Source organism: Cynocephalus volans, chromosome 15 (genome assembly GCF_027409185.1).
Source record: "Cynocephalus volans isolate mCynVol1 chromosome 15, mCynVol1.pri, whole genome shotgun sequence".
Lineage (NCBI taxonomy): Eukaryota > Metazoa > Chordata > Mammalia > Dermoptera > Cynocephalidae > Cynocephalus > Cynocephalus volans.
In genome coordinates this window covers 78958040-78973476 of record NC_084474.1, presented here as the reverse complement: position 1 = coordinate 78973476, position 15437 = coordinate 78958040, and the positions used below count along the sequence as shown (strand labels likewise).

General features: G+C 40.7%; 1 protein-coding gene across 4 annotated transcripts in view; it reads right to left on the bottom strand.

Moving 5' to 3' along the window:
• Positions 1-227: 227 nt before the first annotated feature.
• Positions 228-15437, bottom strand: part of NSMCE2 (NSE2 (MMS21) homolog, SMC5-SMC6 complex SUMO ligase) — a 248005-nt gene continuing 232795 nt past the window's right edge. For 3 of the 4 annotated variants that reach the window (XM_063079746.1, XM_063079747.1, XM_063079745.1), the window contains 3 exons: positions 12157-12257; positions 11666-11772; positions 3778-4124 (listed from right to left, as the gene is read on the bottom strand). In XM_063079746.1, coding sequence (XP_062935816.1) covers positions 4007-4124; positions 11666-11772; positions 12157-12257 — 326 coding nt within the window. In that variant the 3' untranslated portion in view covers positions 3778-4006. Of the gene's footprint in view, positions 1290-3777; positions 4125-11665; positions 11773-12156; positions 12258-15437 lie in introns of those variants that run through there. The other variant, XR_010021781.1, reaches the window with a different exon arrangement.

Here is a 15437-nt window from a genome sequence, read left to right as displayed (position 1 = left end):
TTGCTGAGTCAAAGGGTACATGCCTTCAGTTATGAGATGCATAAGTTCTGAAGACCCACTGAACAGCACGGTGACTATAGTTAATAATAATGCATTATATACTCGAAATTTGCTAAGAGAGATCTTCCATTTTCTCCACACACAACATGCACATGAGAGAGGTTTTTAAAAAGTACTTTATTACTTTTTATTGCCAAATAGTATTCCATTGTATGGATTCACCACATACTGTTTACCCATTCCCCGGGTGGATATTTGGATTGTTTCCAAAATTTTTTTTGCTCTTATAAATCATGCTGTTATGAATATTTATACACAAGTCTTTGTATGAACATATGTTTCTACTTCTCTTGGGTAGACACACCTAGGAGTGGAATTACTGGGTTGTGTGGTAAGTTTTATGTTTAACATTGTTTTAAAAAGCCAAACTGATTTCAACGTGGCTGTGATTTGCATTTCCACCAGCAATGTCTGAGGATCCCTGTACCCCCTCAGTTTTACCTGACTTCTTTTCAGAATTGTTATCCCCCCTCCACAAATCTGGCATAAGCTTGAAAGCACATTTCCAAAACATAACCGATTTACATGCAGCTGGGTGATCCACCCTCAAGATTCACCCCCCACCCCATCTCCCAGTCAGAGCTTTCACTGACTTTTTATTATTTGTTTTGAACCTTGTTACCTGATCTACTAAAACATAATTTTTGTCTACTCAATCATTTTCCTGTATTTCTTTTCTCTGTGTTACTGTCCCCTATGCATAGCACTCACACAACCTTTTATGGAATTTAGTTTTTTACGTGTCTGTCTGCCCAACTAGACAAGGTCTTCAGAGGGGGAATTTTTGTACCGAGACTACCACAAAACATGGCATAAAGTTGGCCTCAAAATATTTGTTGAATAAACAGTTGAAGATTCAATGTACACATTTGGTTCAAATATATACTAATTTCCATGTCAGCCTGTTTGCCTTCAAAAGGGCTGTATACTTCCCAGAGGACCTATTCATTGAAAATATGACATGTAATCTTAGAGCTTTTAAAGAAACCTTAGGGAGAGGTCTCCATCTTTTAGTTTATATGGCAAACTTGCGGCCTGGAGCAGTGAAGAGATTGGCTTGAGGTCACTGACACTTCCTAGCCAGGAGTACTGAGGGTTAGCTGCCCTCCTGGAAGAAATCCTGCCACAAAGAGAGGGGGAGCTGGAATGTCGGGAAGACGGGGCAGTCTTGGAGGGAGAGAAGGAGGCTCGCTGTGGTAGAATCCTGAATGCCAGGCCTGGACTTCATTCTGCAGGAAAGGGAGGGTTTGCAGTAAGATGTCAAATTACCCAATCAGTGTTCTAGTGGATTAATACAGGAGGGACAAGATTAGTGTGAGACCAGCTGGAAGGCTGATGAACAGTCTAATTCCAAAGCAAGAAGGGAGGGTCTAGATTTGGTGGAGTGTTTGCAGAGAGAATTGAAAGACATAGGGAAGGGAGAGTCATGCAGCTATGCTAATGCATGAAAGAATGGATTGAAATGCAGGTGGTTGATCAAACATGTGACCTCTATGGCCCCGGGACAAAAAGCCTCTTGGTCAGAGTGCTGCTTCTGCACTCACTGCTCTGTTCCAGCATGGGCACAAGATGCCACTTTTTTTGAAAACTCATGTAACAGAAATTTAATAAATATGCCAGACTGATGATAATAACCAAATGATAAACCTTCAATATAAAAATAAATGTTATATACTACTTTAAATTCTATATAACTGTCTAGGTAAATGTATAAAACAATTTCTGAAGACTAAAGAAGGAAAAAATCTTTACAATACAAATACCATATCTTTTCTTCAGTGAAATGGTGTTATTTTGCATTTTTTAAAACTGGTATTGGTATCCGAGCCAATATTCCAGAATTCTCTTTACAAAGAGCTGAGAAAAATGCAGTCGAATCTTGAGCAAGCATTTCTTGCTTGTCTCTATCTGTTTAGGAAACAAAGTATTTCACAAAAGAATCACATCCTAGGAAAAGTATGTTTGTTCTGGCTTAAACATAATCATTTCCTCAGGAAAGTCTGATTCAGATAAAGCAACTTAGGAAATTTGAAATCACTGAGTTTGGAGACAACTGAATGTCATACTTTCTGAATTCCAGGAAAAAGCTTTCAAAGTTAATTCTGCTGTATTACACTATCCTTTTAAACTCAAATATATGTTATCATTTCATGCTCTTTATTGCCTGGTACTTGTCAAATCCAGTTATTTCCTGCATTTAAATTAGACCTTTTTTGCATACACATATACACACACATATGCACATGCATGCACTTGTTTATTTACAAAAGCTTTGGTTTCTAAGTGTGGGCTTTGAATGTATTTTTAGATTCTAAACAAATCAGTAGGGAGCATGGGATTAAGAATCGAGACCCTAGGGTTAATTAACGGATATAAAATTACAGCTAGATGGGAGGAATAAGTTCTAGTGTTCTATAGCACTATAGGGTGACTATAATTAACAATTTATTGTATAACTTCTAATAGCTAGAAGAGAGGATTCTTTTTTTTTTTTTTTTTTAAGATGACCGGTAAGGGGATCTTAACCCTGATTTGGTGTTGCCAGCACCACGCTCTCCCAAGTGAGCCACGGGCCGGCCCTTAGAAGAGAGGATTCTGAATGTTCCCAACACAAAGAAAAGATAAATGATTGAGATGATGGATATGCTAATCACCCTGATTTGATCATTAAGCATTGTATGTATGTCTTGAAATTTAACACTGTGCCACTTGAATATGTACAATTATTATGTGTCAATTAATAATAGTAATAATAATAATAAAATCATAACTACAGAAAAAGTTAAAAAAAGAACTGAGTCCCTAGGACCAGGCCACCCAAGTTCTGGTCCCAGCTCAGCCACTTACTAGATCTGTGACTTTCCATGGGTTATTTCACTACTCTGCCTCGTTTTCCTTATCTGTAAAGTGGGAATAATAACTGTACTTTCTTACCAAGCTGTGAAGATTATAGGAGTTAACAGATATGTAAAGCACTTAGAATAGCGTCTGGTACACAGTAAGTACTCCATAAATGTTAGCCATTACTAGCTATTCTTGGTTTCCCCGCGTAGTCAGGGTATGCTTCATTTGGTTTAATTAAGTAGTCTAGTTGATAAAATGTTGCTATGGGAGACACTAGATTAGCACTCTCCACATAGTTAGAAGATAGTATAATTGAAGATATTCAGTTTAAAGACCCTGCTGGTCATAAGTCCACTGACTCGGGGTTGGAAGGACATTAGAGAGCATCTCCTTCAACACCTTTACTTTACAGCTGAAGACACCAAGGCCCAGGGGGATGAAGTCACTTGCGGAGAGCCATCCAGCAAGGCAGAGAGCAGCCAGGATGTGGATGTTTCAGACGATACTTTAGGCTCTTGGAGGGCTGCAGCAAAGCTTCTGTTATGGGCATCAATTATCACTGCATGATAAACCTGCTACTGGAGCATTCTATGCCATTCAGAATGACAAATAAAAGCCTTTACATATTTGGAACTGTCCATATACAAAGTAAATATAAGAAAGTAAACGGTTTACTAAGGCTATTATTTACTATACTGATAGAAAATGCTTTGCAATTGGGATGTTTCTATATGTTTTCATTGCAAATATTACCTGAAAGGCATTCTTTAGTTAAAACTATTATAAAAATCAGTCCAAAGTATTAGAAATAGAAAAGCCTGCACCTTTGAAACAATTTATACATCAGGAGGCATGCAGACAGGACACACTGAAGATAATCAAAGTTTTATTTAACAATTTAGAGCACTTAAAAATAAACAAAATAATTTGCTTGCATTGTTGTTTGACTTAGAAAAATGTTTTCGATCACACTTAAAACCATCCAGTTTTACCCCAGAGGGAGCTATGCAGCCAGGTTCTAAATGCTTTGCTAGGCATTGCTCTCACCAGATGGCTGGGGTAGGAGGTAGCTGCTGACTTCCCTGCGGCAGGTGGCTTTTCCCTACTCAGATTGACGATGTTTCTTCTTATTGTGGCTCTCAATCGCCCTTCTGAGTGCTTCATCCTGGATGAGATCTGACCTTCTTATATCTGTGTGGCTACAGCCAATTTTAGGGCAACTGTGAGGGAGAAAGAAAATCAAGACAGTTCACTTTAATGCCTTAACCATAAACTTTTCACATACATGTAGTCATGTGTTACTTAATGATAGAATATGTTCTAAGAAATGTGTCATTAGGCGATTTGGCCCTTGTATGAACATCACAGAGTGTACTACACAAACCTAGAAGGTATAGCCCACTACACACCTAGGCTATGTGGTATGGCCATTATAATCTTATGGGACCACTGTCATACATGCTGTCCGTCATTGACCGAAACACTATTATGGGGCACGTGACTGTATTTAAATGGAGACATTTTACCAAAAAAGGAGTACACGTTAAAAATCAGGACTGTTGTGCAGTCATTCACTTATTCACTGAGCACCTTTCTGAGCCAGGCCCTGTGCAGGTGCCGTGGGACATGGCAATGCGTGAGCAGTGCCTACCTCATGGAGAGTACTTTGTAATAGGGGATATAGGCGACCCCAAAGTAACCATAAAAACGCTTACTGAAAGCTCAGGTCGCATTAAATACTGCAAAGGCAATGAAGCAGGGTCAAGAGAGAGGATGTGCTGGGGCCAGGGCAAGACTCCTGAGGAGGTCTTAGCTTGAGCAGAGCTGAGAACAGAGTGTGGGGCCAAGTGTGCGTGTGTCCAGGTTGAAGCAGCAGCGAGTGCACAAGCCCAGGAGGCCCAGCTTGGTGCCCGGCAGTGAAGGCAACGTCCATGTGGCTGAAGCGACCAGGGAAGATGAACTTGGAGGTGAGGCCAGAGGGCGAGGGGGCTTTGGATTGTATTTTAAATATAAAGAGGAAACACTGGAAGATTTTGAGATGGGAAGGGATATGATTTGGTTTACATTTAGAACACATTACTCTGGCTGCTTAATGGAGAACACAGGGCAGGGGGACAAGAGTGGAGCAGGGAAAGTGGTTTGGGGGACCCTGCAGAAGCTCAGGAGAGAGATGAGGGCAGCCTGGCTGGGGTTGGTGGCAGTGATCAGCTTCAGGACACACTTGAATGTAGAGCCTATGGGACTTGCCGACACAGCGGATGTGGAATGAAAGAAAGAGAAGAGCTGAGCTTCATTCAAAGGGTTTGGCCTGAGCAGATGTGTGACTGTGGTGTCCGTTATTGCAATGGGAATAATGGGGTAAAATAGGCTGGGGGATGGAATCAGGAGTTCTGACTGGTGTACGTTCCCTGTGGAATGCCCACAAGACCTCCCAGGAGAGAGACTGAGTGGGCCACTGGGGACTCAGTGGAAAGGCTGTGGCTGAAGAAATCAGCAAGTGAGTCATCCAGAAAGGGGTGGAACTTAAAGATGTGGTCTCCTCTGAAGGCAGTGGGCTGGGTGAAGTCACCTGATTTGTTCTCAACATGGATCAGACCTTGGTAGAGTAGAAGCCCAATGTATGCAGTCAAGCTGGCCTGGGTCTGAATTCTTTCTCTACCACCTACTTGTTAGTTATGAGACCACGGGCAATTCGCTTTACTTTTCTGAGCTTCTGTTCCTTTTGAATTAAAATGGGGAGAGAATCTCTATTTCACAGGGCAACAGGCAACACAGTGCTCAATAATGTTCATTCCCTTCATTGTCTCCTATGACTACAACTGTCCACTGATTATCACTCTTTCAAGAAGTATTAAAGCCCCAGTCCATTTATATCTTGCATATATCCAACACATACATGCACCCATTTGTGCATTCATCGACCCTCTATGTAATTATCCCTGTGCCAGGTTCTAAGCACACAGCTGTGAAATACAAACATGTGGTTCCTGCCCACACAGAGCTAGGGCCAGTGATCTGAGACAGCTCTCAAAAAGCATAGGGATATTAAAACCAAAAACAACACACACAAAACAAAAGATACAAACCAGAAGGGGAAGAAAGTTGATCACAGGAGTTCTAAATTGTTTAGTAGTAGGAAGCCCAACAGTCCAAAACAAGAGAAAGTTTTTCCTGGCCCTGATCTCTGGATCAAGGAGTCATCATACTACAGAGGCATTAATCAATGTAATGAATAATATGCTAATAACAATACTTATTTGTAAAATACTGAAATGTGCCATATATAGTCAGGTACATGTGTTAAATCATAATTCTAGAAAGGCGATTACATGAAAGAGGAACAGGATGATTTGGCCCAGGTCTGCATCATTTTGATTTGGCTTTGCATTAGTGTGAGGCTCGAGAAATGTTTTACACTAGTTGAAACATCTAGCCTGTCCCCCTAAACTCTGAAGTCTCAAAGTGAATTATTTCTTTAAGTCTGAAAGGAAGCAGCTAAGATGATGAAGAGGATATGAACTCTTCCATGACTTTAGAAAAGTCCATTTTCATCACTTCGGCTTCCATGACACGGAAATGCAACTCCTGGCAGTTGCTGGGATGACCCTCCTTCAGCAAGTCAACCCTCTGAACACCCACTTCTGACTGACAGGCCTGGTCTCTCCCTGCTCCACACAGTGAAGTCTAACTCCAACAGCTAGACAGTGAATAAGCTGTGGATAGGGAAGTGGCGAGTGAGGTGGGGAGGACTTCCTGATGACATCAGTGGCTTTAGTCAGTAAATGTGAGCATTCTGAGAATGTCTGCTGGAATTAACCAACCACTCAGCGGCAGAGCAGGTGCCCATGTTCATTTCAATGGGATGGAGCCCAGGGGGATCGTGTCAAACAAAGAGGCTTGAGCTCACTTAGGGGCAGATGCTGGGGACAGCAAAGTGAACCAGATAGCCCTCCCAAGGGGAGCCGGATGGTCTAATGACAAAAATACGGGCTCAAGAATGAGGAAGACTTGGGCTTAAACCCTCTGGCTATGACACCCTGGGCAAATGGCTTAATTCTATGCACCTCAGTTCTTCCCCCTAAAAAGATGAAGGGAGAACACAGGGCTGTCATGAGAAACAAGTGGGCCGATGCGTGGCAAGGGTTGAGGAATTCACATCAGGTCCTGTTCTGGTCCACGGCTTCTGCTCCCAAAAAGTATGTGAAGAGGAGCCAGCCCTGCCGACAATGTTGGCAAGACATGGGGATGCTACTGACATTCCACCTGGCATGAAGGAGTGCTCAGGGAAGACTTCCTGGGGGAGACAAGAGGTTGATGCAGGAGCTAGGGGAGAACCTTGTTTCTCACCGTCTCTCAAATAAACAAACATAGGTTTTTCAACTAAAAAGGATATGAAAAGGCTGTAATGCTGTGGGACTCAATCAGGGCACTCCTCTGGAAAAACAACACTCTATAGAAGCTTTAGGCATTAATCCCACGACACCCTGATGAGCAAGTTAGGTGTGGCAATACCCCATCTTCAGCTTTCACATCATTGCTGTGCAGGAGTCAGACCTGCAGGCCTTGAAGGAGAGGCTGGGCCCTGAACTCCGGTCACTGATGGGGCAGAGCACTCCATTGTGGCACAGAGCATGCACAAGTGTCTGCTGAACAAAGGGACCTGGATCTTAGGGGTCCCATGAGGCTGCGGGGAACTTTAGCCTCAGCATCAGTTCAAGAGTACAAGACTCTGAGTCGCATGAACCTGGATCTGGGTCCCAAGAATTCCAAGGTTCAATCCACAGCTCTAGAAAGAAGGTCTACTGATATCTCTGGAAATGTGAGTGTGATGGATTCCTGTCATACCTAAACACAGAGGGTAACTCTATCCTACTCCCTCTGAGTCTAAAATAATGTGTCACTAGGCAGTGAGGTAAGCAACAACAACTAACAGTCTTGACCTTAACAACCCTACAGCTATTTGTTTAGCACTCTGGACTCCAAAATGAGCTTTCTCTTAAGTGCTTTGCTTCTCCATAGCCAAGAAATTTGGTGGTCCAGACCTTGAAAGGAGTTCCCTACCATTCCTTTGATCCTTGAAATTCTGTGAGATGACATTATCATCTCCATTTTACAGATGAAGAAACTGAGGTTGAGAAGTTAAATGACTGGTTGGTAAATGGTAAAATGGGACTCAAGCACAAAGCCGGAGTTGTGCTGTTGAACGATAACATTTGTATTCAACTTAGTTTTACCCAACTGTTTGTTAAATACAGTTCCTGTTCTTAAACAAAAAAGCCAAAAAAAAAAAAAAAGAGAGAGACTATGGTAAAATTGGAAGTATCTTATTAAAATGAAAATTGTAAGGCAGCTTTATTTGTACAATAGCAAATAGTATTATTAGGAGATATATTTTAGAAAATTATTCTAACTGTTGTACTTAGGGCTAAAGTCTCAACAATATTATTCTGACTCAAGCCAGTGGAGAGAGACCTTCCACAGGACTGAGCACGCACAATAAAAGTCAGACAGTGCCCAGTAACACCATGTATCTGGAACTCTAGTCTAATAAATCATATTTAGAACAATCTAGGAGGAAGAAATGAGATTTCTCAAACTGGATGTGTCACAGACATTTTTAAACAAAGGGCACCAGAACTGCTCATCACCCTAACATGCATCATGGGAAATGACACCACCTCATGCTTAATCAGAAACCTCTGGAGTAAGTTTTGAAGAGGTCCTGAATTTTAATCTGCTGCCAAATGCACCTTGTCTGCAAAGCCCTGCCCTCTCCGGCCACTGGCTCCCATGAGACTCAACCCTCTTATGGCTCCTCCTGTGTCCTGGCTCTGTTTTAGACTGCTTCACTGGGCTCTTCTTTCTCTGACTGACCCTCTCGCTGATTAACAAAATGCTATTTTGAGGTTAAATATCGGCTCTGTGTCAGATGCTGAGGACCTCACAGTGAGCAGAGCAAAGTTGGCTCCTGTCCTCGTGGAGACTGGAGCCAGGCCAAGGTCCAGTCTACCTGGCTCTTCACTGGCAATTGCATCCATTCCAGAGCTGTGTCTGTGACAGTGGGTGAGTGGGTCTGACTCCTCTAGGCTGACAGCCTCACAATCAACATCACTAGCTAGGAGTCCTCTCTGGAGTTCACAACCCACATTGACTGCACCTCCTGGACACTTCCAAATGTCTGTATTGCTGGGACCTCAAACTTAGCATGACCTAATGAGCTTCTCATAATCCTTTCTAAACGTGTTCCTCTCTTATGACCTTTCTGTAGCTCATGACAGGTACTGACCATCCTTCTAGACACCTAGATTAGAAATGTCAGTCATCCATCACCTCTTCTTCCTCTCTTCTATACTCACTCAGTTCCTAAATCTGTCAATTGCACTTCCATGACCACTCTTTCCTTAGTCTAAGCTCTCATTATGTAGAACTTAACCTACTGCAAAAGCATCCTGATGGACCTTTTCATCTCATGCCTATTTAATCCATCTCTTGCGTTGCTATTGGAGTAACTTCCTAAACTCCAGGTTTACTCTCTCAAACTCTGCCATGTCCTTCCATATCTGGAGATCAATGGCAGTGGGAAGGGTGATGAGGATGATGGTGGTGGCTCAAGTTCAAAGATGCTGACAATGGGATACTGTCTACTGAGTTTTACCATGTGCCAGGTACTTTGAGTACTTTACGTATATCTTATTTAAACTTCAAATATACCAGTGAGGCAATCACAACTACTGTCAATTTACAGTTGAGGAAACTAATGAAATCATGGCATTTAATGCCCTTTATAGTGAATCTCTGCACTACTTTCCTATTCCTATTATCCACTGCATCCTTCTATTCTCCCTCTAATGTACAGTAACTGCACCTGTACTTCCAGCCACCGAGTAGAACAGAGCCTGAATGGGTGAGGCTTATGGCTAGAAGATTCTAATTCACCATTCTCTGTAATCCTTCTCATTTTTCAAGGCCCAGTAAAAATACTACCTTCTCTATGAATCTGCCAGACATCTTCCACTTAAGACTTAATTGTTTATTATTAAGCTATGAGAATTTGCAAAGTTTCAGACATTTAAGTTTTGGAAGTGTGACAGAAAAAAATAACTTTTCTAACGGAAAAGTGTTAGTGCAATATCACCATGTACAATTCAAAAAAGGTGAAGGACATTAGAAAGTCAAATTATGTAATTAAGATCCATATAAATGTGATGCCTATTCTGGGGGTAGCTGCCACCCATCCTGGGAGTTGTGAGAAACGTGCTTGGTATCTGAACCTACCCTTTCTAAATCTGACTCTGGGAGAATATTACATGCTTTCAGAGAGAAGAGCTGTAAAACAGAACTAACTAGGAATACCTATTTTTTAGCTATTATATTAACAATTTTTTTTGCTTTTCAGAGAATGAACACAGAAAAAAGTTAGTAGAAAGAGAAGGCTTGAAAGTCGAGAAGCAAAGGAAATTAAATCTACAGGGGAAAATGACAGGTTCACTAGGGAAATATGACATTTCAACTATAAGTTGGAAACTCAAAACAGATAAAAATGTACTAATGGTAGTCTACATTTTGTAACCATTAGGCTGAAAAACCAGGTAAATAAATAGGGTAAATAATTTGACTGAATGACCATCAAGATTTCTACCTTTTCAAATACCCTATCTCTAAGTCCACACCCAGATGAGGAGTGGTGGGGAATTCCAACTCTAGGTCCAGACCAGCAAATTTCTGGGCCCTGAAGAAGTAAGCCACACATCAAAGAGACTGTTATCAGAAGTCTATTGAGAACTGGTCACACCTGCAATTCCATTCCTGCAACAAATCTGTGATAAGAGAGAAATGCCAAACTGAGTCAAAGTCAGAATCAGTTTAGCTAACCAGGATTGTGTTATTACGGGAACAGAGCCATAGTCCTCTGTGGTCAGGGAGGGCGGGGGAGAAAGGGAATACACACACACAACAGTACTTCAGAAAGTTCTTGGAAAAATAGACAATAATACAAATCTTTCCATGAACTTTTTGAAGTACGCTCATATGAGATTCTGCAAAGCTTCCAACTAAAAATATAGTTTCTCATTGGTCAGTCATCTATAAATTTACTTAAACCTTTTGGAAAGTTATTTCAGTAATTACATATAGGAAAGGTTTTCCCTGACAATTAAGTCTTAACTATCAAGACCACCGGATGTAAATTCTTATCTTAGAATGTTACTTAATAATACTTTTAAAACAGATTACCTGTATTGTAGGAAGTAAAAAAAAATTATGATTCCTTCTTGTTTGGATATGTGTATATATAAAGAGGGTGAGAAAATCTCTTACTATCACAGTTCTAGGGCTGGCCCATGGCTCACTTGGGAGAGTGTGGTGCTGACAACACCAATTCAAGTGTTAAGATCCCCTTACTGGTCATCTTTAAAAAAAAAAAAAAAAAGAATCACAGTTCTCCTTCATTTTCCTGAGGCTATTTTTTAAAACAGTACAGATTCATAAAAATCCTGTCATCTAATGATTAAAATACAACCCAATTCTTTTTTCTTCTCTTTTGAAGGTGTGGTTAAAGTTCCTCCAGCTGCTTCCTGAACACATTGCTAATTTTTCCCTCATGGATTGTTCTTCCAGGAAGCCAGCTTCCATGTGTACAGTACTCGGGAGGTGGATGCAACTGAGGGGAGACTCCTAAGCATCTCTTCCTCTGGTGTGAACCCCCCACCTCTGACTGACCACCACCTCTGACTGGCTCCACTTCCTTCCTGCGTCAACTCACCAGGCCTTCTTCTTCCGCCTGTGCTTGGACTCGATCATGCGAACGATGGCCTCCTCCTCGTAGGTGTGGCCACACACTTTATTTTTCACCGGCTTTTTCATTTCCAGCTATAATCAAGGAGACATTAGGCTCTCAGGAGTGATAACAATCAATTTCCAGTAGCTGTTTTTTCCTGGGTTTTCTGTTTAACTTCCCACTCTCATGGCTTTAGATAATTACTTAAGCTTTAGATAAGGAAATACAGTGAAACTAGTGGCACCAGTGTCACTTGGCCTGTGGGCCATAAATTTTTTCCTAGACCCTCAAGGGAATGATTGACTGAAAGCTCTTTCCAGTCCAAGAAGCTCCCATGTATACTCTTCAACCCTTATCACTTTTTTTCCCTCCCTCCTTAGCTCCAAATGTAAAATCAAATCAGAAAGCAAACAGGAAACTTTTTGCCTCTGTGCAGCAAATTCTTTTTCTTTCGGGGCAGGAGGAGGAAGTGGTACCTGTGTGATGGGGCAGATGAAGTTGGTCTGACTCTGGGTCACAATCATGTCTTCATCAGTTCCTTCTGTTCCATCAGCCTCTCTGTCTGCTTGAAGACCATCTAGAGGAAAGAAGGAAGTTTATGAGCCTCCCTGGTCTAACATCATGCTTAAGACAAGGAAGGAATGGAAGAAAGGGAGGCTAATCTTTTCTTGGGGTCTATTTGGTGTTACTCCCTGTGCTAGGCACATGGATGCAGAAGCTGTTAAGAGAACTTCAAGGTACCTGATTCTGCCCATTTTTGATAAGGAAACTGAGGCTCAGAATAGCAAAAAATCTTTCTAAATTACAGAGAATAATTTGTGAGAGAACACTGCCTGGTGATCAAGAGCGTGGCTTTGGAGTCAGAACACCTGGTTATTCTCTCGTGTCCAGCTGTGAGACCCTGGGTGAGCAAGCACTCCTTTTTAAAACATCTACTGTATAGCTTTGTTGCAAAGATTTGAAGAGATGAAGAACATATTGTGCTTTTGCACAGCTCCTAGCGCAAGGAGACAATCAATAAATGGCAATTACTATTAGGTAGTGTAGGGGTTCTCAGACTTCTTAGGGGGTCATAGATTTGAACCTTTTTGTACTTTTACACATTTTTGAGGAGCCTAAACAACTTCTTTTATGTGGGTTATGTTTATCAATATTTGCCATATTAGACATTAAGACTGAGGAATTAAAAAATGTATTTATTAGTTCATTTAAAAATAATAACAACCCCATTACATGTTAACATAAACATTAAAAAAATTAAAAATAATTATATTTTCCAGAACCAAAAAAAACAAAAAACAAACAAACAAAAAACAACCCAGTGAGAAGAGTAACACTGTTTTCCATTTTTGTAAATATCTTTAATGTTTGGCTTAACAGAAGACAGTTGGATTTTGATATCTGTGTATGCATTTAATCTGTCACATTATCCACCTGTCATGTAGCCTCTGGAAAAATTCACTCATGAAAAGAAAAAGCAAATGACATCATACTATTATTATGAAGACAGTTTTGACCTTATGGACACCCTGAAAGGCCCTTGGAGAACCCTAGGGGTCCCCAGCCCACACTTGGAGAACTGCTGAGGGAGGAGTGGGAGGGCCGGCTTGGAACACAGCACCATCTGCTTCTGAAATCCAGGTTCTTTTCATTGCATCACACTTGCCCCTCACCGAGGAGAAAACAGATGACAGGCAAGTCTCAAATGGGATAATGGAAGCAAATATCTCACGTGGAAGCCTTTCCTTCCATAGAAGGCATACTTGTCATTTTGAACAGAAGTCAAAGATCAACAGCTTTTCCAACGCACGATGCAGTCCTCCTCCCTTTCTCTTCCTTACTCTCGTCTCCCTTCCCGTCCTTCTTTCATTTGCTTTCTTTTTAATGTGTGAAAGGGAAAAACCCTGTCTCTGGTTTAAATGGTTCTGCATAGCTTTCAGTTCCACAGAAATGGTGACTTCAGGCCTTCACCTAGGCCAGGAGTATCTCTGGAAAAGTGTCACTAGGCAGGAAAAGGGCCATGGACTGCTTGATCAAGGCCACTCAGTGAATTAATGGCTGGAACCCAGGGATTCTGCCTCCAATTACTTGGTTTTTTGGTAGAGGTTTCACTTTCTGTTAGTAGACTAGTACCACATTAATTATTGATTTCTAATACAAAATATTTCATTTAGAAGCAATATGTAGGCTGGACTTATTTTTTATCTTAATAAAAATTCCCAAGTGTGCTATTTGCTGAGAAACTAAATAGCCAATTTTAAACTAAATCAGTTACTTGAAGCCAACCTATTTCCCAAGCAAAACTGTAAAAATATTTTTGAGAGAATTTGTCAGGAATAAAATTATATTTACTGTGAAGTGCCACATTTTAATTGCTATGATGTGGGGTGGGGTCTCTGGAAATAATGTTGTTCACACTTATGAAAGGTTTTCATGCTTCCCAGGACTTGTCTTTGGTGTTCATAGTGCAGGAGTTAGACTCCTAGAAGAGTACTTTTCTCAATCTAATGACTCCTCACAATGGCTCAGGGAAGTTGGACAGGTAAGGAGAAAAACCAAGGAGAAGGGCAAGAACTATTTTGCCTCAGATTCACTTATCAGAGCCTTGCCCTGAGGGCTGCAGCCTCCCATTTCTGACCATGGGTGTTTGACAGACAAAATAAAAGTAGCTCTTCGTCAATTTCTCATAAGGTTTATTCTGAACTGATGGCAGATTTTTGCCTGTAGATATTATACCACAGAATTCACTGGAAAATCTGTTAGATGAATAACTCAGAGTTCAGCTGATGTAGACTGTGGTTTGTTTCTTATTTTCTATTTTTAAATTTCAAAAGGTAGAGGAAGTAAGAAAACACAACTCAAATGCAATGCCAACTACTAGGGAAGACTGAGTGGGGAACTTCACAATTGTAGGTGGCTGCCAGCATCAGTGATCACGAAAGAAGAAGGTAACAAAAGTGAGACTGGGGAAGCATGCCAACAGTGAGTCATGGCCCACCGACCGACCGAGAGTCTAAAAAGAGAAAGATTCTCGATAGCTAAACTTCTCTAGAGACAGAACATTTCCTCACCCTGAATCTATATTTATAGAAAGTGATATTAATGTTGGGATTCTCCAATGTGCTAACAAAAGGTCACATCTGGCAATAAATATCACTTACAGTGATTTAGTTGACCCAAAGAGAAGACTTTGTGATAAGCTTAGTAAAAGGAAGATTGGAGAGAAAATATAGATCATCTTCTAGAATCACAGAAGTTTTAAAACTGAGGTTATCTACCCTAGGTCTCTCATTTACTTGAGAAAACTGAAATCCAATGAAAACTGTCAGTTTTGTCTAAAGTCATGCAGGGATTTAATAAACCAGTGTGTTACTCTATTTTTTGGATAGATTCATTTGAATACTAAAATCAGAGTATTGGTTCTGGGAGCTACCCCTGCTCCCAAATTACTATTTCATTAATAATAATAAATAATAATAATAATAATAATAATAATGCCTCAAGTTTACTGAATGATATATAGCAGCTACTGTGCTAAGCACTTTATATACATTATTTTGCTTACTCCTCACAAAATAACCATGGAGAATGACTATATTGTTATTCTCATTGTATAGACAAAAAAACTTACGTCCCTCTAATATTTTTAAGGCAAATGTAGGAAATAGTCTTATAACAAAGAAACAACTGGAATAATTAAGTTTAATCTTTATCAAAGAGGTCACAAAATTTTTTCCTGATTATAAACAGGAAAACC